Source organism: Moschus berezovskii, chromosome 23 (genome assembly GCF_049115385.1).
Source record: "Moschus berezovskii isolate FMDL1 chromosome 23, NW_MosBer_1.0, whole genome shotgun sequence".
Taxonomy (NCBI): domain Eukaryota; kingdom Metazoa; phylum Chordata; class Mammalia; order Artiodactyla; family Moschidae; genus Moschus; species Moschus berezovskii.
The window spans coordinates 60,536,239-60,561,915 of record NC_142482.1 but is presented as its reverse complement, the minus strand read 5'-3'; the positions used below and the strand labels follow the sequence as shown (position 1 = coordinate 60,561,915).

The window sequence follows — 25,677 nt, the reverse complement described above, 5'->3', positions numbered from 1 at the left end:
AGTACTTTATATAATTTGAATGTAAACATATATGTTATATCAACAATCTATTGAGGTTCTGTTATTGGAATAGGTAATTTTTTTGCATTTAGAAGAATGAGATAGCCATCACATATCATAAAATGCATGCTTTGAAAGTGTTGTACAATTCAGATTTTATTAAATACGTTCTCATGGTTATGCAACCATAGTCACTGTTTAGTTCCTCAACATTGTCTTCACTTCAGAAGGAAACCTTGTACCTGTTGGAATCACTCCCCTTTCCACCTTCCTCCCAGCCCTTGGCAACGAATAACTTACTCTCCGCTTCTGTGGGTTTGCCTGTTCTAGACAGTTCACGTAAATGGAGTCAACTGTGTCTGTATTCTTTTCCTTGGCATGTTTTCAGAGTTAACCTGTGATACAGTGATAGGTGGATGCTGTATCCCTTTTGTGGCTAACCCTCCACAGTGTGAATACCCCTCACTGTTGATGGACATCTGGGTCACTCCCTCCTTTTGCTCCTGTGCGTGTGGCTGCTGTGAACACATGTGTGCGTGCTCTTGGTGTGGACACATTTTCCGTGTTCTTGCTTAAATCCCTGGAGTGGGGTCGCTGGGTGGGTGATTGTGTTTTCAGTACAGACAGCATACTTTACCCTTCTCCCAGGAGGTGATTCTTCACACCAGATGTTTTGAACGGTATTCTATGTTCCTATGAGTAAATTTCCTTTAGGTCCTCATGAGAGAAATCTTGACTAAAAAGAAGCTGAATTCTGAGTAAGCGCCACAGGTACTTAGAATGGTTCCTGAAAGTTCTCTGTGAGTTGAATTTTGACCTTGTTCTCATGGTCTGAAAACTCCCTGAAAGTGCAATTAGAGCTTGTCTGGAAGGGCCGGTGACGAGCCCGAGGTGGCCGTCTCGGCCCCAGGCCTGCCCTGTGGCCCGTCTGACCCTCCCCTTCCCCCGCACGGTCACCCTAGCCCAGCGGCTGAACTCTGAGGACAGGCATCAAGTCCACACTGCCCGTTTCCTTTTAAAATAAAACCATACCTTCTCATTCTCTCACGGAGTGTCCTAAGTTCAGGGACATCCGGTGTTTCTGGGGGCCAACGAGGGGCTGGCACATCCGCCTCCCCTCCGCTCTGCCTGGATCAGCTCCGCTCTGAGGCTCCATGTTCGAATCTGTTTAAGGAGGGAAACCCCCGTGTGTGGGGAAATGCTGGGAAAGCCACCACCTTGATGCCCTCGGGGGACCCGCTGAGTGTGCAGTCCGCTCTGCTGTGTGCTCAGTCGTGTCCGACTCTGTGACCCCCGTGGACTGGGCTTCCCTGATAGTCGGTTGGTAACGAATCCGCCTGCAGTGCAGGAGACCCCAGTTGGACTCCTGGATCAGGAAGATCTGGAGAAGGGACAGGCTACCTACTCCAGCATTCTCGGGCTTCCCTGGTGGCTCAGCTGGTAAAGACTGCCTGCAGTGCAGAGACCTGGGTTCCGTCCCTGGGTTGGGAAGGTCCCCAGAGAAGGGAAAGGCCCCCCACCCCAGTGTTCTGGCTGGGGAGGGTCGCGAAGAATCGGACACGACCGAGCGCCTCTCACTGCCCTTCCGGTGTGCGCTGTCTCTGCCTTCGTTGTCCCTTGTTCCTTCTGCTCTGGGGAGGCTGAGCGTGTGTGTGTTGGTCTCTTGATCTTTCAGAGACCCTCAGGGCGTGACTTCTCTTGGGTCTTAGAAGTACCAGGTCGTTGACTTAAGCAGTACGTTTCTCATTTAGAATCGCCTTTTAGTGGGGTTTCCAGCCTTGCCCTGGCCTCCAGGAAGCCTGGCGTGAAGTCTGTGTCCTGGTCTTGGTGACCAGGTACTGGACCTCAGCTTCCCGCGGTGCTGTCACCCCGGCTTCATCTTGTTGAGGGCAAGTTGTGTGTTCAGCAGCTTTGCCTTTGTGGCCTTACTGATCTCTCCTGCCCATCGAGGTCTAGAACACACACTGAGCTGCAAACCTCGAGCCATGGTAGTGTTTGAGAACACAGTTGAAGTTAATGCAGGTGCTCTTCTGATTTAAGCTGTTGCTCGTTTAGAGATGAGGTGAGGGTTGGGGAGGAGGGCTGCTTTAGAAAGTCAGTTCACACGAAGAACCCAGGTCTCCCGCATTGCACGTGGATTCTTTACCAGTGAATCTGCCTGCAGTACAGAAGACCTGGGTTCGATCCCTCGGTCAGGAAGATCCCCTAGAGAAGGGAAGGGCTACCCGCTCCAGTATTCTGGCCCAGAGAATCTCATGGACTGCATAGGCCATGGGGTCACAAAGAGTCGGACGCGACTGAGCGACTCCACTTTACATGAAGAAGAAGTAGTACTGTCCTGCTGTCCTCTGCTGTCCTTTGACGTGTGAAAACTCAGGACCCAGGACAGTCCTCTTGTCCCAGGTGGACAAGACGGAAAGTCCCGATGACGGGTTTTCATCCCTGGCCCCTTGCTGTTGACTTCGCAGATGGAAGGCTGAAGTAGGCTTCGCTGTGAATATCAGCAGACACCTTGACCTCATTAGTCTTACTCTGGGTGAGAATGCGTGATCCAGTCTTGGCCTCTGAGCCACCCCGGTACCACCACGAGGAAGTTAGCACGTGAACATTTTAGCCAGGAATGTGCTGAATGCAGTAAGTGTAGACTGAACTGATTTTATCTGGAGTAGAACTTGTGTTGCACTCTGCATACATCTGACCACAATTGTGTCTTCCTTTAATATGTAAGGTTTAAAATGGTTGGGCAGGCACTATTAAAATTAAGCAGGGAAATCAGATTATAATCAATTACTTCTCTTGCTGAAGCAGTAGTTGCAAAAGCTGGTTCTTAAAAGTCAAGGCAAATTTTGCAAAGAAAACTGTTGAGCAGACTCAGTCCTGTGTCAAATAAGGTAGAATCGTTTTTGCAAGAAATAAAGGTCTGTAGGTAAGATGGATAGTAAGACCCACCGCTAAAGACTCACACCGTGTCGGGCAGTAGTTACCCTTCTTGTAGTTTTGCTTTTCTTGTGACTCCTTTATTTCAGGACTAAAGAAGAATGTGGGTCTGATCATTTTCTGTTACTTTTTTGAAACTTTAAAGTGACACAGTATAAAGATTTTGCTAAGTTTTTTCCTCTCCAGCATATGACTTACACTGGAAGCTGTTAATGAGAAACTAAAGTGCGTTGCATTTAAAGCATCACCGGTCTTACTGGATTCACTGTAGGAACTTATCCTGATATGCGTATTTAGAATGATAGAATTTATGTTGGTATTAGTTTTTCCTTTTTATTTTACTTTTTCATAAATAAAACTAAATAGCTTGCATTTGCGTCTGTAGTTAAAATTTGACTGACTCCCTGCTTGAAAGTTTTCTGTCAGCCTCTTCAAAGAGCATATTTCACTTGTGAGGGTTTCCAGCTCCTCAGTCTGAGATGTCACTGCTGACAGCTTTGGGATGCGTGACTGCCATTTCTGCTGAACTGAGTAAAAATGATGCTCAGATTTCCTCTGATCACTGAGGGCTCCCTGCTTCTCTGGATCCAGGAACCCAAGTCCCCTGAGGGATGAGTGCCCTCCAGGGAACTCAGCTGAACCCCCAGGGAAGATCAGAGCCGGCAGTGGGCTCTTCTGCACAAGACAGGCTGCAGAGGACTAACCTTTGTGCCAGGAAACCTCCAAACACAGCACGGACTCGCCGTGACTCCGGTTTGCAGAGTTTATGGTGACATTGCTGACCAGAGTGTGTTTATTCCAGAGAAGAAAAATCTTCAGGTTCCTTTTACTCTCCTGTCAGAATGTCATCAGCAGACTCTTGTCTCTAACTGCAAGGCTAGTGCTTGGGACCGGAGGCGCAGGCTGGTGAGGCCGGTATCCCACCCTCTTGGCTGGCGGCCTCACATGTACCTGCGAACTACAAGGCTGGCTGGGAGAAAGTGAGTCCTGGCCATAGAGAAACAATGTGTTTTTTGAGGATTTTGTCTCGATCAAGAGCTCAGAACTGACTACAGATTCTTGTACAGTTTGTGTTTGATTGTAATAACCCTTCCAGCGTTTGTCTCCTCCGCTTCCCTATCCCAGGAAAACCAGAGAAACTTAGTGAGAAAGTGGAAGTCATCCCAGTCCAGTCCATGACTTGGATCTTCTCCAAGAGTTTGGTTATAATTGCTAATTAAACACATTCTAGCTAATTTAGGAAAATAATATAACTTCATAAGATTAAACATAGAATTACTGTATGGTCTATTTTTCTGTCAACAGATACAGATTTGTATATAATCCATGGGATTACTAATTCTACTTTTAGGTTAATATGAAGTAGGGTCAGGTATTTGTCCACTCGTGAATACGAATGTCCATACAGCATTATTCACAACAGCCAAAACGTGGAAGCAACCCAGATAGCCATTGGGGAATGAAAGTGAAGTCGCTCAGTTGTGTCTGACTCTTTGCGACCCTCTGGACTGTAGTCTGCCAGAGTTCTCCTCCGTCCATGGGATTTTCCAGGCAAGAATATTGGAGTGGGTTGCCATTTTCTTCTCCAGGAGATTTTCCCAACCCAGGGATCAAACTCAGGTCTCCCGCATTGCAGGCAGACTCTACTCTCTGAGCCACCAGGGAATCCTTGAATAAACAAAATGTGGTGGGTTTTTGTTTTTTTTTTAATATTGGAATGCAGTATTATTCATCCTTGAAAAGAATGATGTTCTTAAACAGGCTACAGCAGGGATGTACCTTGAAGATACTATGCTAAATGAAATATGTCAGACACAGAAGAACAAACATCAAGCGACTATGCTTACATGAGGTGTCTGGAGTCATGATGTTCATGGGCACAGGAAGGGGGAGAATGGCTGCCTGGAGAGTGAGGGGTGAGCGTTCGGTGGTCCACAGGCTCACCTCGGGGATTGGAGGGCTCTGAGGTGGGCGGCGGCGGCTGTCCATCAGTGTGGCTGTACTTGGTGCCACCGAACTCTGTGCTCAGCAGTGATTAAACTGGTAAACGCCATGTGGTTTTGCCATAAGAAATTATGTTCCAAATTATGTTAGCTAATATTTTATTTAGGACAAAAGTACATAACTGTGTGTGTATGAGGTAAAGCTAAGCCGAAGCTGTTTCTCTGAGGGCTTGGACCACCCCTTCCCCATGGCTGGCCTGGCAGCAGGAGTTCCCAGTGACAGACAGCCCCGAGGTTTTCCATAGGACAGGCAGGTCCGGGGAGGAGTTGCAGGCACCCTCTGACCTTCTGGATGGGGACTCCGTGACCTCAGGAGGTTGGCTGAACGCTGGACCTTGGTTTTCATCTTGTGAAAGTGATTCAGTGAGACGCCCGGGACCCTGAGTGCCGATGGGCCCATGATGTCTGTCATGCCCCTCCGCCTCCCCGTCGTGACTTCTTGAGACACTCCATTGATGTCTGGCGTTTCCCCTCTTGCTTTCTGGGGAGAATAGGGGGAAAGTGAGGAGTCATCACTGAGCGGGAAGCCATCTGAGGGGAGGTGTGGATGTCTTCCGGACGTGGAGGTGTGCGCGCTCCTCCGTGCCATGAGCTGCGAGCAGTTTGAGAATTGTAAACGTAACTGTCCACTGCTGAGCTGGGAACGTGGGAATGCGGTTCTGATTGAGGACCACGGTGAAGTCGCCGTTTCTCTCCACTGCCAGACTCCCCACTGGTTCCCCGACCCGGAGACTTTGCTGTCGCCTCTGGTTCACTCGTTGCCTGGGCTGATGGAGAGGAGCACATTCGCTCATGTGGACTGTTCTCTGCATCTCTGACACCCTGATCGACACTTCAGCATCTCCCGTCTCCCTGCAGTCTTCTGGTCCATGTCCTTCACTGCGAGGTCTGTGTCACATGGCCTCTCTCTTCTGATTGCCCTGTCTGTCTGTTCCAGTCATCTGGACGTTAACGACCCTCCTCTGATGGGCAGGAGCCATTCCTGCTGACTGCTCTCCGTCCTCCGACCAAGGCTGTTCCCTCCAGGGACCCGGAGGGTCCTGTTAAGACGGAACTTGTGCTGGTCAGGTAGTGGGCGTCGGAGTCACGCGCGGGGATTGCTTCCCCGCCAGGGACCCCAGAAACCCCGGGTGGCGGGGAATGGCCCCAGGAGCATGGTTTTGAAGCTGCGCCCTGATGCTGCTGTGAATCAGTTTGAGTTTGTGGATGGAGGGGCGTTGCACGTCTCAGGTCAAGTGTCACAGGACCATGAACCTCACAGTTCAGAATCTTTGGTTTAGTCGGGTTGATCTTATGTAGGTTTTAGGACATTTAATTATTTAAAATCACATAGTCTTCATCAGTCGCCGCTTTTTCTCACAAAACCGTATTTATCTTTTTAAGCCTCCTCATTGCTTTCTCATACTTAATATTCCTAGATTGATTCCCTCCAGAAACAATATCAACTGAAGAAATCACACCTTGTGTTGTTTTTGCTGTTGGTTTTCAGGATGATTCTTAATTCTGGTACTCGTAGACTTTTAACTAATTCACTTCACTGTTTTCCATTTACCTGCCTTCATATATCACTGGGATTCATGAGCTATTTAGTCATTTCAAGGAATTCTGTGTGCTTCATGCACTACAGCCGCTTTTTTGCATCCTCCATCCTTTGGCGTTCTTTTACTCTTTAAAGATAATGAGTTAATTGCGTACAGATGCTGTGCGCGTGGATCCTCAGTACGAAGTTTCAGAGCCCCCTGGCACGGGCTCAGTATGACTCCAGCGCATCTCAGGAAGCAGAGATGCAGGTGGTCCTGCCTGCATCCTGGAGTATGTGGTGGTACCTCATTGATTTCCAAGAGGGGATGTCAGAGACACGAGAGAGACCCAGCTTACAGAAAAACCAGATTATTCACCTGAGGCATTTTTATTTAAGTTGACATTTTAAAGTTTCTCGTTTTGTAGAAGTACTTTCATAAGAGGTTGGAGGCGCACTGTTGTGGCCTTGGAGTTGGACACAGGCAGGGAGTGTGTGAGTTGACTACATGCAGCTGACACAGCTAGTTTCCAAACTGGAAGGCAGAGAAGCGGTGAGGCTGATGGGGGTCAGGCGAGAGGAGAAAGTCTGCAAGTGGGGCAGATCGAGCAGAGTGGGGGCACCGGACATGATGTGGACGTGCCGGGCAGCCAAGACCCCACGGGCCTCTAGCTGACAGTCCTCCCAGGGTACCAGCTCTCTGGTACTGGTGGTACCATCCAGGGGGAGGGAGACCCCAGTGGTGCTGTTGAGAAGGCAGGAGGCGCATGGACCCGGTGCTGAACGCTCAGCACTCAGGCGTATTCATCTGCAATATGTGTCCCAAATGTGCTGGGTGCCCTCCTGCTCCGAGGAGGCAGTTCTTACGGCCCAGAGGTGGCGAGGGCCTGGGGGGCGGGGCGTGCATGCTGAGTTGGGACCAGGAAGTGCAGCCCACGCTTTCTCACGACGGGTGTTGGGTGCACAGGTGCTCAGGTTGTTCCTGATGCACCAGTCACATTGCAGCAAACCTCAGAGCAGCACCTGCTGTATGTCAGTGTCCCCTGTGAAGACGGCCCAGAGCTGGCCTATAGACCGCAAATCCGGAGACCCCCGTGGGCTGGGACCGCAACGGAAGGAGCTGGAGGAGAGCCATGTACAGTGATTGATAAAGGGCTCCTTGCACGTGTTGTGGAAGCAAGCGGTGAGAAGGTTTAAAGCCTGTCTACGTTTAGTTCCATGTTCACTTGAAAAGTTTTCTCTCAGTGAATTCAGCTTGCAGATTATATAATCTGAATAAAATGATAGGCTTTTATATTGTTAAATAGGACTAGGTTCGGCGAGTGTGGATAACAGTGTTTTGAAAAGTCAGACTCTGTAAAGGAGGGCCAAGGATTCTGTCGACTCTGTTGCTGGCGCTCTGGTTTAGATTGCAGAGAGGGATGGCCGTGACTGTCCAAGATGCCCAGGTCCTCCTCTTCTTCCAGCCTCCTGGGCCGCCTCACCTCCCGTCTGCATCCCCAGGTCAGCCTTTGCCTGTAGCGTGGATGCAGCCTCCAGGCAGATGGCTGGTGAGTCGGCGGGCTCACTTTGTTTGCCTCTTTCACGCTGGCAAACTCAGTCCTCGCTGCCTGGAGTCCTCTGTCTGAACCGGTCGTGTGGTAGGTTTTATTCCATTTTCTGGGTCTTGTGGCCCAGTGAGGAAATCCAAAGACTGATTCTTTTATGGTTGGAAGCACATTTCATTTTAGAGATACACTTTCTGAAGCAGTGAATTTTAACAGGTCAGCAGTACCTGTTTGAGGGTATCTCTTTTGCTCTTAGGATGTTTTAAAATAAAATTTTTTTCAGGGGCGGCACTAAAAACGTGGGTTTTCTTGGCTGGATTTCACGCCAGTGCCTCCTAGGAAGGCGGCTGATGATCTCGGCACCCGCCCCCTCCAGGAGCTCTCGGCTCACAAGACAGCTTTGCTCCCGTGTTTCCATCAGTCAGAGCTCAGGTCTGAGGCAGACCACGTGTCACACGGTTTCTGCCGAGGAAGCAGCTTTGCCCTGGATCTCGGTGTTTGCCTCTCCGCCAAGTCCTGAGCCGTGGCTTCTGCTCTGCAGGGCGGCTTTCCAGTCCCCACTTGTCCTGAGGCCAGGTGGCCCTCTGGCCTCCCCTCAGAGCGGAGGGGCTGGGCTGAGGGGTGTCAGGGTTCCCTCCCCTTGTTTGTTCGGTCAGCGGTGACCACGTGCTCTGAGCACTGGGGGGCGTCAGTGAGCTCGATGGAGGGGATGCTGCTCTCAGGAGCTTGGCGGCGTCCAGCCATGATTTGTGAGTAAAAGTCAGATGAGACAGACAGAGCTGGGGTGAGGATTGAAAAAACCAGAATGGGCCGGCACGTGGATGGTGCCAGGAGGGCCCGTGGACGCAGGTCCAAGAGGAGGTGGCGTTGCAGCTGCCATTGAGATGAGCAGAAGAAAGCGGCTGTTCAGAGCTCCAGGCCCAGAACGTTCCAGGCAGAGGGAAGAGCGAGTCCAGAGGCCCCAGGGGAGTGCTGACCGGGCACAGATGTCAGGAGGGAGGTGGCCCTGGGCTGGCGCCTGTGTGCCCGTCAGCCGTGCCGTGAGCACTTCTCCACCCAAATAGGGCACAGTCACGAGGCCCCAGGGTTGGGCAGCAGAGGGTACCTGGGGTGGGGGTGGGGCTCAAGCCCCTGGCAAGATCGCAGGGCCCTTGAGGTCCGCAGATAGCCAGCAGAGTGTCAACAGGGAGGTGAAGGCCAGTTCAGCAGGGCTGGTCACACGAGCTAGCAGGAGTCCACGTCTGAACGTGCAGAACCATGGAAAGCTCCGTGGGACCTGCCGCCTCAGGGTGCAGAGCTTGCCGCCAAGCTCGCATGTCCAGGCTGGTAGACCCGTAGCCTCGAAGTCCCGCCTCTATAAACAGTAGTCTCCGGGGGACACGTGAGGAGCAGGGCTGGGGTGGGAGGGTCGGCCCCGCGCCAGTTAACAGCTCAGGCCCTGACAGCCTGGCTGCTGTGCCCCCTGCTCTGGTGAGCCACGGGTGCCCACCCCTCCAAGCAGTGTGGCACCCCCGCCATCCACTCACCTCCCTTCTGTCACCTCGCCCCCAACAGTCACACATCTTAAAACTTCTTTGTAACAAGTGCAGGATAGGCTGAAGGTTAAAAGAAACAGGAAGGGCACCTGAGGGCTTCCTCAGGAAGACCCAGCAGCACCCCCTCGCCCGTGACCGCTGGTCAAGCGCTCTTCTGTTAGAAATGCTCAGGTTCCAAGTTGTCAGCCACTAACCCTGCAGGTTCACCAGCACGCTGGAAGGAGCAGCACAGCCTGGGGTATGCGCTGTGGCCTCAGCTGTAACATCAGAGGGTCACTGGGAAAAGCATTACAGACTGTCCGTTCGGAGGATCGCTGAGCAGCCCTAGAGAAGCGCAGGGAGACTGGACTGATGGACTCAGCCCGAGATACTATCTGGTGAAGGCGAGCGAGGTGGGACGCTGGGTCTCCTCTGTCACCGTGCGGGCCTGTCACCGGCTGGCGAGAGGGCAGTGTTCGTTCTGTGTCTGCTGCTGTGTGTAGAGCCTGGCTCTCAGGAGACCTGGAAACCAGACTCCGTGACTGGGATGGTGGTGGGTCCTGGGCTGACGGGGGGAGGCCTTTTACCATGCGCTTCTTTATTCTTGTACCCTATGTATATTACCGCTCCCAGAGTTTCCCCAGAGTGAATCTGTTTTTAACTTCAGAAATCTCCAATTCCACCAACTGAATGACAGTCCGCTTGTTTTAGCAGGGAGGTGATCTGATTTCTGAACGTCCACTCACCAATTCTCCAGCGGCTCCGGCGTGTCTTCTTTCACGTTATTGACTCGTAGTTCATCGTGTTCTTCTCAAAGAGCTTCTCACTCATTGAATTAGGAAAGCCTCATCCAGCCTTGTTAGGTTTCTTTCCCTTCCTTCCTCCACCCAAAGGCTCTGTACCTTTGTTACCAGGTTAGATGATATTTAGACAGTTCACACCAATAGGAGGATAACTGCCTGCCCTAACATTTGATGTCTTTTTTCAAAAGTTACTCCTTTGGCTGTGCCGGGTCTTGGTTGCAGTGTGTGGGCTCGCATTCCCTGACCAGGGATCGATCCTGGGCCCCCTGTGTTGGGAGCGAGGCGTCTCAGCGGGACAGACCTGCTGGGTGGTGGGAAGGGGTGCTGTGTCCAGCCGTCCAGGAGGCTGTTTGAAAACGTAGCAGAACCAGAACTGTGGACAGAGGCCCAGACTCCCGTGGAAGAGCCCTGGGTAGCCCAGGGGGCCGCTTCTCGCGTCTGTCTGAGTGGACCCTCACCCAGAAGCAGTCTCGGCTCAGGGCCACACAGCCTTGGCTCCGGCAGTTTCTGAGAATCCGTTTCCTTCTTTCTTTCGACTTCTGCGCCCGGGATATGTCCTCTTCACAAGAGCTGTTCTCGTTGAGTCTGTTCCTCGAAAGCCTCAAGTCCTGCTGCTTCTCTCCGGCTTGTTCCTCCCATCCTCCTTCGTCAGGAGGGAAGGCTGAGGGCAAGCTCCTTGTCAGACGTGTGAGGACAGCAGACGCCTTTGAAAGCAGACTCTGCAGAGGTTCTGGTCCTAACCTTCTTGGACTATTGGTCAGCCCTGGGTCTGTCACGGGCGTTTCTCCCCAGTCAAGGGCAGGCTGGGGGTGGGTGCTCACTGCTGTGCTCCTGGGCCCCCACAGGCACCTCCCCGTTCATGGACGCGCTGACGGCCAACGGGACCGCCACCCTGCAGACGTCGGTCACTGGTGTGACGGCCGGCAAGAGGAAGTTCATCGAGGACAGGCGAGACCAGCCCTTTGACAAGAGGCTGCGCTTCAGCGTGCGGCAGACGGAGAGCGCCTACAGGTACCGGGACATCGTGGTCCGGAAGCAGGACGGCTTCACCCACATCCTGCTGTCCACCAAGTCGTCCGAGAACAACTCGCTCAACCCGGAGGTGAGCGCTGCTGTCTCCGGGCCTGCAGGCTGAGCCCCCACTCCCCTGGGCCCTTCTCCCCCACCCGCCCACCCCGGGCCGGGTCCAGCTACGAGCAGGGAGGTGTAGGGTGCCCTGGGCCCCCATCTCCTGGCCAAGAGCCCCTGGTCTGCCTGGGTTGGGGGGTAGGCCTCCCTGAAATCACATGTGAGGTGTGTGCTCACGGCCTCCCCTCGGGCCCCCGGGGTCCAGCCCTCTAGAAGCTCACCACGCCTTCTTCCCATCAGCCTCCATCTCCGCGTGGAGTGCAGCTTCAGCTGCAGTGATTCTTACACGGTTATTGCTGGTCGTTAAGTAGCTTCCAGGGGGCGAGGGAGATGGGTGCTCCCAGGAGGCTCAAAAGCTTAGTTCTGTGACGTATCTAAAATCAGAGGTGTTTGAACCTGAGCTGTTTCATGCTTAACATTGTAAGTTCTAATAGTTGTTTGTATCCTGCTTGTGGATGGTACGTCAGGCTTTCTCCAGCTGAGAAAACTGAACCACAGAAAGCTCGGGTGTCGGCCAGTGGTCAGGGGGCACCAGGTCCAGGCTGGTCCCCAGCACCGCGTTAGAACGTTGGTGTCTGTGAGTGCTTCGTAGGGACCGTTTTAAATGGTTCGTGCCCACTGAAAACGCCTCCATGCTGTGCTTGCTCTTACTGCACTTGTGCACCAGACTTGAGGTTTCCGTCCCAACAGTGGGAGCCTGGTGTCAAAAAGCAAAGCAGAACCAAACCTGCAGCTTCTTTGAACTGGTTGCATGTGCCACCTGCTGTCCAAACTGTAGAAATGCTGAGAGGATAGAACAGAGCTCGCCCGCCAGGAGCCACGAGGACACACTGCCTAGCGACTCAGATGCACACGTCTCCCTAGTTACACTGCGTTCCTGGTGGGTTCTGTGACAACACTCTGTCCCCAGTGCTCCCCACCCCGGCTTCAGAAAAGGAGATTGCGAGTCACTCGGCAGACACGGGCAGCAGTGTCAGGCCATGAACCCGCTTCGGTGAATCGAGTCGGGACGGTGCAGTGAGCAGACGCTCTTGGTGCCTTTCAGGTGATGAAGGAGCTGCAGAGCGCACTGAGCACGGCCGCTGCCGACGACAGCAAGCTGGTGCTGCTCAGCGCCGTGGGCAGCGTCTTCTGCTGCGGCCTGGACTTCATCTACTTCATCCGGCGCCTGACGGACGACCGCAAGAGGGAGAGCGCCAGGATGGCCGAGGCCATCAGGTATGCACCCCGGTCTGCGAGATCGCCGGCATGTGCCGGACCCCGCGAGGGGCTCCTCCCCTGCACTGCCCACCCACAGAGAGCTGGACCCTGTCGGTGAGGGTCTCCTCCCCGAGATGAGTGACGAGAGAGTGATGGGTCTCCTCCCAGGAAGATGGCCGAGGCCATCAAGTATGCGTGCCCCTGGTCTGCTGAGACCAAGTGTGAGCCACACCCCGGGATGGGTCTCCTCCCCTGAGACCCGCTTCTAGCAAGAGTTCATACATCTTCTCTCTATTCTGTGGGCAACTTGCCTCGAGCAGGTAACCGATGTCGCGGCTGGCTCGAGCCCAGCACGTGTTCTGGGGGATGGCGTCCAGTGGGAAAGCCCAGGGTAGCACATGGCTGGAGTGTCCACCATGTGTATTCAGGGCCTGCAGCCCTGGAACACGGATGCTCTCTCCTTCATGTGATAACTTCCTATTTGGTCAATTCCAGAATAAGTCCAGAGAAGGCAATGGCAAGCCACTCCAGTACTCTTGCCTAGAAAATCCCATGGACGGAGGAGCCTGGTGGGCTGCAGTCCGTGGGGTCACTAAGGGTCGGACATGACTGAGCGACTTCACTTTCACTTTTCACTTTCACACATTGGCGAAGGAAATGGCAACCCACTCCAGTGTTCTTGCCTGGAGAATCCCGGGGACGGGGGAGCCTGGTGGGCTTCCATCTGTGGGGTCACACAGAGTCGGACACAACTGAAGTGACTTAGCAGCAGTAGCAGCAGCAGAATAAGTCAGCTAGGCTTCATGACACGCTAGTTCTATAACACCACACAGGAAGGGTCTTCCAGTGCAAGCAGTGCACACAAGGTCATTGCTAGTTCCAGCTGCACATAAAACTAAATAGCATACAGACATCCTCTGTCCATGTGGATCTTCCCCAGCCTTCTTCTTCCGAACATTCTTAGATACACATTCCATCATGCACGCACACTTACGCACATACAGATAAGATGGATTTAGTTTTGGTTCTGTCAAGTAAGTGGACGTGTACTGCGTGCTGTTTTGCAGCTTTTCGCATTTAGTGATACGACTTTAGATGAGTCCCTCTGCTTTTAGATTTTCCACTTTTGTATCATAACATTACAGGAAGCTTTCTCTAGAACCACGTAATTCGGCAACAAGCATATAAAGTATATATTTTGTATGTGTCTCATGCTAATCACGGGAAGTATAATTGTCTGATCTTTCAGAGACTAATTTTTTCTGAATTGAATGAAACCCAGTCACCAGCCAGAAAGACTCTCATACCACCCTGCCCACCTCATTAAAGTGTCCATATCTCTAAGGGACCCCAAAAACCTTTGTGTCTGCTGTAGTTTGTAGGATGAAGACATTTAAAGAGATGCAGGCTTACAAAGGGGCAGTGACGCTGGCAGGATCTTCTCCAAAATCCCCAGATATTTGGAGAGTGAAGTTGAGCTGCTTTTGATAATTCCTGGGCCCCAAGTGGCCAAGACTCTCAGCACTGACTTTGGGGCACTGGACCTCCTGGTCCCCTCAACCACTTATGGGGTACAGACCAGGACAGTGGGGTTCTTCTGTCTGGTCTGGAGTGGACGGGGCCTCTCTCCCCAGAATATCTCCCCAAGTGGTTCTGAAGGGCACAGCCCCAAACAGCCCACCAGGAACCCTGGAGCCCACACCTGGACCAGAGGGCATTGTTTTGGCCTTTTATAACCTTTTCATTAATTCTCAAAATCTTTATTTTTTGATTCTTTATACACATGCACGCATGTATACAGTAGCTTGTTATCTGTTCATTAATCTTTTCAAACATAATTTTTCTACTACAGTATGGCAGTTGTTTTTTCAGAAATAGTTTGAAACTTTATAATCTTGAGTTTTTAAGTATTATTTCTGACCTGAATAATTTCACACTTGCAGGGCACTAGATCTGCTACTGACCATCTGTTACTTTCTTTTTTTAATTTATTTTTTTTTATTGGAAGCTAATTATTTTACAATATTATATTGGTTGGTTTTGCCATACATTGACTTGAATCCACCCCGGGTGTACATGAGTTCTGTTACTTTCAAATTAAGCTGCTCAATTGATGCACCTAGTTCCTTGACAAATCATCAGCAACTTTAGGATAACTTGTAGGTGTTCCTAAATATTCACCCATTCCACCCCTTCAGGGTGGATTAATATTCTTTGAAGCTGAGCGCTGAAGAATTGATGCTTTTGAACTGTTGTGTTGGAGAAGACTCTTGAGAGTGCCTTGGACTGCAAGGAGATCCAACCAGTCCATCTTAAAGGAAATCAGCCCTGAATATTTATTGGAAGGACTGATGCTGAAGCAGAAACTCCAATACTTTGGCCACCTGATGTGAAGAACTGACTCATTTGAAAAGATCCTGCTGCTGGGAAAGATTGAAGGCTGGAGGAAAAGGGGACTTCAGAGGATGAGATGGTTGGATGGCATCACCGATTCAATGGACACGAGTTTGGGTGAACTCTGGGAGTTGGTGATGGACAGGGAAGCCTGGTGTGCTGTAGTCCATGGGGTCACAGAGAGTCAGACACGACTGAGCGACTGAACTGAATATTCTTTTTAAAATACAAACACTTATACCGCAGGTTGTGACTGCACAGTTTCCGTAAGATCACACTGAATTTCTACCTGATGGTGTGATTTGGGAGTTGGTTTGTCTACCTCAGTTCCGGCCCCCCGCCCTACCTGTACTCAGCTCTCTGAGGCCCCCCCTGCGCCTCCCCCACCCCACCCCAGGCGGGGTTGCCCTTGACCGTGGCACAGGCTTGTACTGTTGGGACCAGACAGAGCTGAGGAAGAAAAACCAGCAGCCATCTGGTGTGTTGAACACCAGGTGCTTTAAATGTTTGTTTTCTTCAGCAACCCACTCCATTCCTGGGACTCCAGCACGCCTCACAAAAAGCTGGGTTGGTCTTCTAGGGAAATGCCAAATCTTGCTTTAGGAAAATCCACTCAGCTCTTCTCTGAATGATGTGTTTTGTCAATGTGTTAATGCAGGATCCGAAAAATAGTCACACCAGATCGACTTAACTTTTACCTTGGCTCATTCGCACTGAAATTCATGTTTTGTGTGTAAAGTTGGCTTATACACGCAAAGCTATTGCTATGCATATTTTTTGTTTGTTTCTGTGGTGTCCGATCTCAAATTCCTTAAATCTTCGGGCAGAGGACAGCACCACCGTTGAGTTTCCAAAAGGAAGGTAGGAAATAGGGAGATGTCGCGGGTCTGTGGGGCTAACTCTGGCTGGGATTTTTGTGGTAACCAGTTTGCAGATTGACTGTGATAAAAACATTCAGCACATGAATGATACAGTTATTAGCAATCGGTTTATAGCGTTAGGCTCTTGGAGTCCGTGGGACCAGGAGGAGCCGAGGCTTGAGGGAGCAGAGACTGTGAGGAAACGCGCCCTGGACCGTGACCTTGTGCCTTCAGTCTCGGCCCAGACACACTGGTTCAGGGGAGCTTGGCTCAGAGAGGACGGGAAACCGGCCCTGGACGGCTCAGTTCCCGTTTCCCCAAAGCTTTTCTGAGGCTTACCGTTTGTAGGTGGTTTTTTAACTTTTTGCTGAGATCTGTGGGATGGTAAATATTCTCCAAAAGAATGGATAGAATTTCGATTTTGTTGAATGGTCTTTTTAAGCTTTAAAGGTCTTCCCTGTAGCTCAAACGGTAGAGAATCTGTCTGCAATGCAAGAGACCCAGGTTCGATCTCTGGGTCGGGAAGATCCTCTGGAGAATGGAATGGCAATCCACACAGTATTCATGCCTGGAAAATCTCATGGACCGAGGAGCCTGGTAGGCTACAGTCCATGGGTTGCAAAGAGTCGGATATGACTGAGTGACTTCACTTCTACTTTCACTCTTTAAGCTAACTTTGTGGCAAATATAATCTCTTTCCTTCCCACTGTTCCCAGCATAGCTTTTCACTCAATTGAGAGGAAACTGAAGTTTAAATTCAGTGTGTTGTATGGGGCACATCTGAATGCTCATGCATTTTGATTTTAAGGTTTAAAATATGCTTGCTTTACGCCCCCCCAAAGCAGCAGACAGACGGTCCCGAGCGTCCAGGGCCCAGAGGCAGCTCCTGCCTCCCACCTCTGGCAGCTGTGGGGCTGAGCCCTCGTGTTTCTGCTGAACAGAACAGCAGTTGTGTGAACTTCGGTCTGGCAGGCCTCGTGTGTTTCTAACAGGAAAGGGATTTCTCTGCGGACTGTGCTCGTTCCGGCGTCTGAGTCCTCGCCACGGCACGGCCGAGTCCCCTGAGAAGGGGCGATGGTGTCCACTCCAGGGCGAGCTGGTTCGTTCATGCTGCTCCCAGGAGGAACCCCAGGTTTAGAGCACCAGGTAATCATTCCAAGCAAAAAGAAAAAGAAAAATCATCTTCTTAGGGGAAAAGTTCAACTCCAAACATTTCTCTGAACCTGCAACATGAGAAGGATTAGTGCTGCACGGAGTAATCCACTCCCTGTACCATTTCTCTGTCAGTCACTTCAGTCGTTCAGGCGTGTCCGACTCTTTGCGACCCTGTGGACTGGAGGGTCCACGCCAGGCCTCCCTGTCCATCACCAACTCCCAGAGCTTGCTCAAACTCATGTCCATTGAGTCGGTGATGCCATCCAACCATCTCATCCTCTGTGGTTCCCTATTCTCCCGCCTTCAATCTTTCCCAGCATCAGGGTCTTTTCCAGTGAGTCAGCTCTTCGCATCAGGTGGCCAAAGTACTGGAGTTTCTGCTTCAGCATCACTCCTTGCAATGAATATTCAGGACTGATTTCCTTTAGGATGGACTGGTTGGATCTCCTTGCAGTCCACGATTCTACCGCTGCTCTCTAGAGTCTCTCTATTGTTACACTGATTGACCCCTCTTTCTTGTGAAGCTACCATCCCTGTCCGCGGTTTCTAGTTGTCAGTATTGAAACCGTCTCCACTTTGCCCCCGTTGACAGGAGCAGCTGAATACGGGGCCACTCGGGGAAAATGTCTGCTTTAAGTCAGGGAGACAGTTTGGCAGTTACTTTGTCGACAGTCTGTAACTCAGCATAGATGATGCATTTCCGTCATGGGTCGTGGATCTAGAATTCTCAGAAGGTGGCAGAACTGAATAGCTTCATGGAGATGGTCTGGGATTATTTCAAGGACCTATTTTAGAGATTATCTGACTCTCTTTGTGTCCTTGAAACCCAGGGTGATCTTCCTGACAGTACCCCACGCTCTCATTCATTGGCGTGAGTTAATGCTCAATCCCCCAACCTCCGGGGACCCTGAGTGGACTGAGGGCTGACCGCAGAGGCCTTGGAGAACAGTCCCCTGAGTGAGGCGTGCAGCCGCCACACTCTGAGGCCCCCTCTCCCCACTGTATACACACACACACACACCCACCTGCCCCCCTACACCTCATCCTGCCAGAAATCCATGGCCCCTCATGTCTGTGTCTGTGGAGGAGGGGACACTGCATGCTAACTCGTGACTTTCAGAGCCCCTCTGAACAGATTAAACTGCTGAATTGTAGGGAGCAGCACCCAGACTGTTACCTTTGGTGCTGCAGCTGGGGCTGTAGGGTTTAGTCTGGAACTCTGTCCTGATCTAGAGCTCAGACAGCCTTGAAAGAATTACCTTGTATTCATTGCAGGTGTGTTTGTCCTTTTCTTCACTGTGTTCAGTCTTCACAAGACGCAGCCTCTGAACGTAGTTAGATTCCAGGGTGGGGAGGAGGCTGCACCAGCCGGCCCTAAACTAAAGAGCAGCCCAGCTTTCCAGCCTGATCCTAAAACAGAGGCCAGCGGCGTTGTCTGGGCTGTGAGACCCCTCGCCCCGTGTGGGGGAACCCAGGCCCCCTGGGAGGCCTGCTCGATGGTCGTCGCGAGCAGGGAGGTGCCGTGCAGACGTGTGTTGGGCTGGGGGTTGCTCTGTTGGGTCTTGGGTCTCACACCAGCCTCTGAGCGTCTCATCTCTGCATCTCAATCACTCTGTCCGGTCCATATAAACTCAGGAATACCCGCGTTTTCAGTTTGTCAGTGAGCTGTCTGAAGTCACAGACCCAGGCCCTGAGGCTCCTGCCCCGTCCCAGGCCGTCTGTGTGGCTCCGGGCCCGGTTTCCTGCAGGAGAGCTGCTGGACTGGTCGTCCGCAGCCTGTCAGGTTTCCTGGGCTCCTTGTCATCAGGGGAAGACGGGGTTCCTGGGGCCCAAGCTGAGAGCGCCCTCTGCTGTGCCACTCCCTGGGAATTCACATGGGTCTGTAGGACAGCCGCCTGCACCGCCCCGGGTGCAGGACCTGTACCACTCAGCCTTTTCAGCACAGTGGTACACGGCAGGGCCCTTTGCAGCCAGAAGGCTGTCAGAACAGCCAGTCACAATCACGCGCATGGCCTTCACGTCTTAATGTACTGGATTCCATACAAGTAGATTTCTTTCTGTTGCTCAGACACGCAGTGTTGTGAGTAATACCCCGTTTGCCTTCTGTTTTAGAAACTTTGTGAACACCTTCATTCAGTTCAAGAAGCCTATTATCGTAGCCGTGAACGGCCCGGCCATTGGGCTGGGAGCATCCATCCTGCCTCTCTGTGATGTGGTCTGGGCCAATGAAAAGGCGTGGTTCCAGACACCCTATACCACCTTCGGACAGAGCCCAGATGGCTGTTCCACCGTCATGTTCCCCAAGATTATGGGAGGAGCATCTGTGAGTACCTCTCCTCAACACGTCCTGGGAACCGTCCTCGGTTACTGCTTAACCTTTTACAGGTGTCACTCTGTGGGCAGTTCCCGTCAAACGCACACATCATTCAGCTCTTGTCCTTAAGTCATGAAATCATATTCCTCATTCATGAACCCATGGGAAGTTGTTATGTTTTGATTCATAGCACATTTATTGACACGGTTTGGCATCATTTCCTAGAGGCCCTCCTTCCACGAGGTGCCTCCGTGCCTGCATAATTAATGCTGATCCTCCCCAGGAGTGAATACCTGGTCTGTAACCCAAACCCACCAGAGTTTGCAGTGGAAAGGGTCTTGACCTGATGCCCTAGTAGCTGCACTGCTAAGGGAGCACCTGAAGGAGCAGAGTCGCCAGTCGCTTTCCCGGCAGAAGTGCAGGTTTGCTCTGCTGTGCAACCCGCCTGCACCAGGAGTCTGGGCTGTAGCTCTTGATCTCTGGAAATAATGTGTTGTGGTCCTCACTCGTGGAACCAGTGCAGGAGGCGGAGTCAGGCGGGGGCTACAGAAGCAGACCCTGGTGAGGGGGGGGGGCGAGGAGAAGCTGAGCAGTGAGGTAGCCTCCCAAAACAGCCCGCACCCCCACGGGGAGCTCTGGGGCACCCGTCCTCGCCGTGGACCAGAGCGGCTGGTGGCTTTGTGTCTCGTTGCTGAGCACAGGCTCCAGCGTTGCCCCTTGACAGAGTCCCTGGGGGTCCGGGCAGCTGTCCTGACAGCCTCCGGCAGCTGGGCAGCCAGGTACAGGGGTGGCTTCACCTCTGGCCTGTTTGCAGGGCCGCTCCTCTGGGTTCAGAAGTCACCTCCCCCTGCCTGGGAAAGACACAGAGGGGGCCTCGACAGGCTGCCTGCCTTAGGCAGGAAGCACCACCAGACGTTAAAATTAGTAGGTGAAAAAAGCGGTAGGAAAAGGACGATCCATCTCCCCCCACCTGACTGCCCCCTGCGGTGAGACCGTCCTGGTGAGGCAGAGGGACACTGGTTGCTGTGCTTGGCCATGGGCAGCTAGGCTGGGCAGAGAGGACTGCAGGGTTCCCGGGCTCCCTGGGCACCCACCTCCCTGGTCAGTGGTCGTGGATCTGAGGCCTGTGGGACCTGCCACACCCAGAGCTGCGAGGAGAGACGTGTCCTCGGGAGGGGTGACCACACCTGCCCCCTGGGTCCCAGCCTGTGGGGACCTGGCTCCCATTGCCCCCCGGAAGGCCTCTCTGCCTGGTGCCGCCCGAGGCCCTGCTGCATCCGCTGCTCCTTGCATGGTGGGCGCCCCCTGTGCCCCCTGCCACCCCGGCTGGGCTTCCTGTCCCCGTCACCCAGGCCCACCCCTGGAGCCGGGTGTCGCTGCAGCTTCAGAGCTACAGCGGATGGACCTTAGATTTCTTGGTTAGTCTGTGTGGTTCTGCTCTACATGAGCCTGTTAGGTTCCGTAAGAGTCCCCAGCCGGTGGGCCACTCCCCACAATGCTTACTTCGCCCTTGGACACCGTCTGAACTCGGAGCGGAGAGTTTCCAGGCTGGTTCTCCCTGCCGCCTCTCCCCACGGCTCACATGGCCTCTGCTCTTCTTCCTTCCAGGCGAATGAAATGCTGCTCAGCGGGCGGAAGCTAACAGCACAGGAGGCCTGCGGCAAAGGGCTGGTCTCCCAGGTGTTCTGGCCTGGGACCTTCACCCAGGAAGTCATGGTCCGCATCAAGGAGCTCGCTTCCTGCAACCCCGTAGTACGTCCAGCTCCTGTTCCCCCCTTTCTCTGCAGGGTGCATGCAGAGCCAGACGCCGAGGCTGGGCCTCTGCACACAGTGGGAGCCAGGGGAGCGCAGTCAGACAGGCGTAGTCATGAGAGTGCCCCGTGGAGGGTGCAATAAGCACCTTGCAGACTGTACCGTTTCCAAAGCCTTGCGTCTCTCCACGCGTCTTCTCCCCTCAGTGAATGTAGGTTTGTGTTCTGTTGGCGCATTTCCAGCACTTACTGAAGTGCATTCAGCAAACGACAGGGTGAAGCGTTATTTCCTGTTAACTGGCATAGCTTCTGTGTAAGCTGTCCCGGACATCACAGCAACCCATTACAGAGAGTAAGTCCCGGTTAGAAGTCCCCTTGGCAGGCTTTCTCAGCGAGCCTCCCAGGAGTGGGCATCACCAGTGGGGTTCCCACAAAGCTAGCACAGGCCCAAAGCTGGTCTTGCTGCCAGGGCAGCAGGACCAGGGTGTGGAGAGCATGGCTGTCAAGACATAGCTTACCAGCCCTTTGCAGTCGAGAGTCTGTCACATACCCGCAGCGGGTGAGACACCTGTCACTCACTCGGCAGGCCTGGCGCGCAGTAGGGACGGTGTTTGGGCCTCGTCTTGCCAGGTGGCTCCTTGGGTCTGGTATCTGCTTCCAGAAGCATAGGGGCCGCAAGGCGCCAGCCCTTGCAGCCACAGTCCCTGCTGACTCCCTGCTTGTCGTCTGGCGCAGGTGCTCGAGGAATCCAAGGCCCTTGTGCGCTGCAACATGAGGCTGGAGCTGGAGCAGGCCAACGAGCGGGAGTGCGAGGTGCTGAAGAAGATCTGGGGCTCGGCACAGGGCATGGACTCCATGCTCAAGTACCTGCAGAGGAAAATCGATGAGTTCTGATGGCCAGGCCGGCCAACCTCACCGGAGCTGCTCTGCACCAGACCTCACAGCCTGGGGCCGGCTCGCCCAGAGCTCCCGCTGGGAAACAGGACTTGAGACAGCCAAGCTATTTATTGCCAAGGAGTTTTTAAGTACTGTAACTTTAAAATAAATAACTACAAAACTCCTTTGTCCAAACGTCATTATTTTATGCTTAATACACACACAAGTGTAAAAGTATAAAGGTGAGCTCTGGGCTGCTCTTTGAGGCTCTAATTTTTGTTATCTTTGGCTAGTACTGTATAAAAAAGTGTGTTTTCTTGGTTTGGGTGTCAGAAAAGTCTGAAATAATGTTTGTTTTCCTTGGTTTTTTTCCTCTAGAAGAAAAGAAAGAGGTGTTAGCGAGCCTCGCCATCCCCACCGCAAATAGAAATATGGGAAGATCTGAGGTGTGCCCTTATCTCTAAGAGGTCCAAAACCTCAGAAAACTCTAAATCAGATGGAAAACTTATCTTTTAGGATAAGTATTTTTGGTTAAACACCCACTGATGGACACACCCCCAAAGTAAAATACGCCTAGGATTCATGCTGAGATATCAAGTGATTCTTCCCTTTTTTTTAAATGTCTGATTCTTACCCAGTTAACAGGAGGAAGCCACTCTCTCTAGGGGAAAGCTTGTTTTGCAGTATTAGTCACTGACTAGCTTCAGTATGGTATCTTAAGTTATAAGTTAATCTTAGCAGGTTTATAATTAGTTTTTCTGACCCTTTTGAAAAATAACTACATAAGTGCTTCTTGTTGCTGGGTGAGAACTACTCCTTTATATACAGTTTTGGTTTTCTATCTGCAGATACGATCGATGTATTACACCAAAAATAAAAAGTATTTTTATGTTTATAAAGTGTAATTTTTAGGTTCACTTAGAATATATTTTATTTAATAAGTTAAAATTCTGTTGGCACACTATTAAATGCAGAACCTCCTTTTTAAGAGAACTACCTTCTTATATTGACGTTTCATGTTCTTGGTCTCTGCTTTCACGTCTACACGATATACCAAGTACAGGATGCTGTCCGAGAGTGCCCTGTGTAAATAGACGTCCGCATTCCCGCCAGGGGTGGGGACGATTCCAGAAGCCTGTCCCCTTGGCAGGCTTCTGAGCTTGCAATCATATTGAATGTATGAAGAGTGAAATAAAATCAAAACCTTATTTTTGTACAGTTTTGAAGTTTCTACTTAGAACCGACCACCTCCCGGCCTCGCGGAGAGCTTACAGAGTGTAAATCTGCCTTTACTTGGATTGGTTGGTGCAGTATTTTTGCATCTGTGGGACCTACTTTTTTCGTTCTGTAGTTTGAACTATATATAAACTGTACAATCTGTAAAGTTTTTATAGAATAAATATTCAGCTGTGAAAACTGGTTAAATAAAACTAATATTTCTTAACACATTTAAAATGTTTCTCTTCATTCTTTCTTCACTTCTGAAGTTTCTCCTGTTTACTTTCTGTGTGAAATAACAGGCACAGGCAGGCATATCACACTTGTACAGTTGAAAAGAGCTGGACCCACCCACCAAGCGACCGCGGTACCGACACGTGTAATAATAATGAACATCCTCAAGGAGATCAGCCATGATGCTGTAGAAAGATCTCGAGCTCACCCAAAAACATGCCAAAAACAAAAACCACGTGCAGAACTGCCATCCATGAAAAAGCCCAGACCCTCCCAGAAAACATCTACAACTACAGGTAAAAACAACCGTCAGCGTGTGTGGGAGGGACAGTCACAGTTGTCAGGCCCTCTGCCCCTCGGTGGGCAGCCCACACACCAGAGCGCAGTCAGTCTCCTGCAGGAGCAGCCAGCCCCGCAGGCCGGGTGTCTGCAGCAGTCACTGGCACGGCGCCTGGCTCAGGCCTACCCGCTAGCCCTGGTGAGGTGGGCGGGGGCAGCCTGCCCTCACCCTGGGGCACAGACACTGGCAGTTGCTTGGACCCTGGTGCTGGCAGTGCCATTCAGATCCCCCTGCAGCTCATTGGCCTCAGGACCCAGGACTGAGATGCCACTGGCCACACGGCCCCACCCACCAGCACACACACCGAACCCACAGCCGCCCCTGGACAGTGCCCTGCCCGCCCAAGGGCCCAGGACCTGGCCCCATACACCAGGGCACAGGCGTAAACCTGGGACCCCCCGGGGTCCTGCAGCCAGAGGCCCAGCCCCCGTGAGCAGCAAGCCTGCTTCAGCCTCAGGACCACCCTCACCCAGCAGCAGGCAGACGCCAGCCCTGGGCACCCACAGCCCTGCAGACTCGCCAGCAGGCCGGCACCTGTCCTGGGACCAGCTGGGTCCCTAGTTCTGCCCACTCACGAAAATAATAAACACAACGATCTGAAAGTCTATACAACACAGCAGGAACAGCTGGGGTAAGTTTATAGCAATATAAGCTTTAGGAACAGAAAAAATCCCAAGGTAACCTTACACCTACAAGAACTAGAAAAACAACAAAACCCTAAGCTAACAGAAGGAAAGGAATAAAGATCAGAGCAAAACAAGTAGAAAAGGTCAATGAAACTAAGCTAGTTCTTTGAAAAGATAAATGAGAGTCATAAACCTTTAACCAGACTCATTAAGGAAAAAAAAGCCCAAATCAATAAAACCACAAATGAAGTTAACTGACAGTGTAGATAGAGAAGAGAATACTACAAGATATATAGCCATATACTATACCATATAACTATAGACAAAACGAACAACCTAGAAGAAATTGATAACTTCCAACATATAAACTTCTAAGACTGAAGGAAAAAACTTCCAAAATTCCAGGAAGAAAGAATAAATATGAGGAGACCAGTTAACAGTAATCACCCTGATACTAAAACCAAAGATAGCGCAAAAAAGAAAATTATAGGCCAGTATGAGGGATTAATACAGATGCAAAAATCCTAAATAAAATACTGCCAAGCCAAGTCCAGTAATACACTAAAAGAATAATACACCATGATCGAATGGGATTTATCTCAGAGATGCAAGCATTTTTCAATATCCGCAGATCAGTATTAAGCAGCACGTTAACCGAAGAATAAAAACCAATCATCTCAAGAGGTGCAGAGAAAGCAGCTGACAAAATTCAATGTCCGCTCCATGATAAAAACCACGGAAAGCGGTTATAGAGGGAGCATACCTCAACATCATAAAGGCCGCAGGGGACACGCCGCCCATGGTTAACATCATACTCAGTTAAAAAGCTGTAAGCTTTTCTCTAATATCAGGAAGAAGAAAATGAGGCCTGCTCACCACTAGTATTCAACACGGTACTGGAAGTCCTTGACAAACTTAGGAGTTTTATGGGAACCTAATTAAAAGCTTCTGCACAGCAAAGAAAACCAGCCAAAAAGGACAGCCCAAAGGAGTGGGAGAAGCTATTTGCAAATGATATAATCAATAAGGGGTTAATACCTAAACTACATAGAAAGTCCATACAACTCAATATCAAAAATACAAACAACCGGGTTTTTTTTTTTTTAAGTGGGCAGAAGACCTGAATAGACACTCCACACTGTTAACCAGAACATGCAAATCAACACCACAAAGAGGTATCAATGCACACCTGTCAGAACGTGCCTCATTGGGACTTCCTTAGTGGTCTGGTGGCTAAGACTCCGTGCTCCCCAATGCA

The 25,677-nt window shown here is 51.4% G+C and overlaps 1 protein-coding gene across 1 annotated transcript in view; it reads left to right on the top strand.

The window, feature by feature from the left end:
• The window catches only part of CDYL (chromodomain Y like), a 98,050-nt gene extending 74,594 nt beyond the window's left edge, over positions 1-23,456 (top strand). The window contains exons 3-7 of the mRNA XM_055405927.2: positions 11,169-11,425; positions 12,497-12,669; positions 19,173-19,383; positions 20,983-21,126; positions 21,861-23,456. Of these exons, the coding sequence (XP_055261902.1) occupies positions 11,169-11,425; positions 12,497-12,669; positions 19,173-19,383; positions 20,983-21,126; positions 21,861-22,019 (944 nt within the window). The 3' untranslated portion in view covers positions 22,020-23,456. The remainder of the gene's footprint in view (positions 1-11,168; positions 11,426-12,496; positions 12,670-19,172; positions 19,384-20,982; positions 21,127-21,860) is intronic.
• The last annotated feature ends 2,221 nt before the right edge of the window (positions 23,457-25,677 follow it).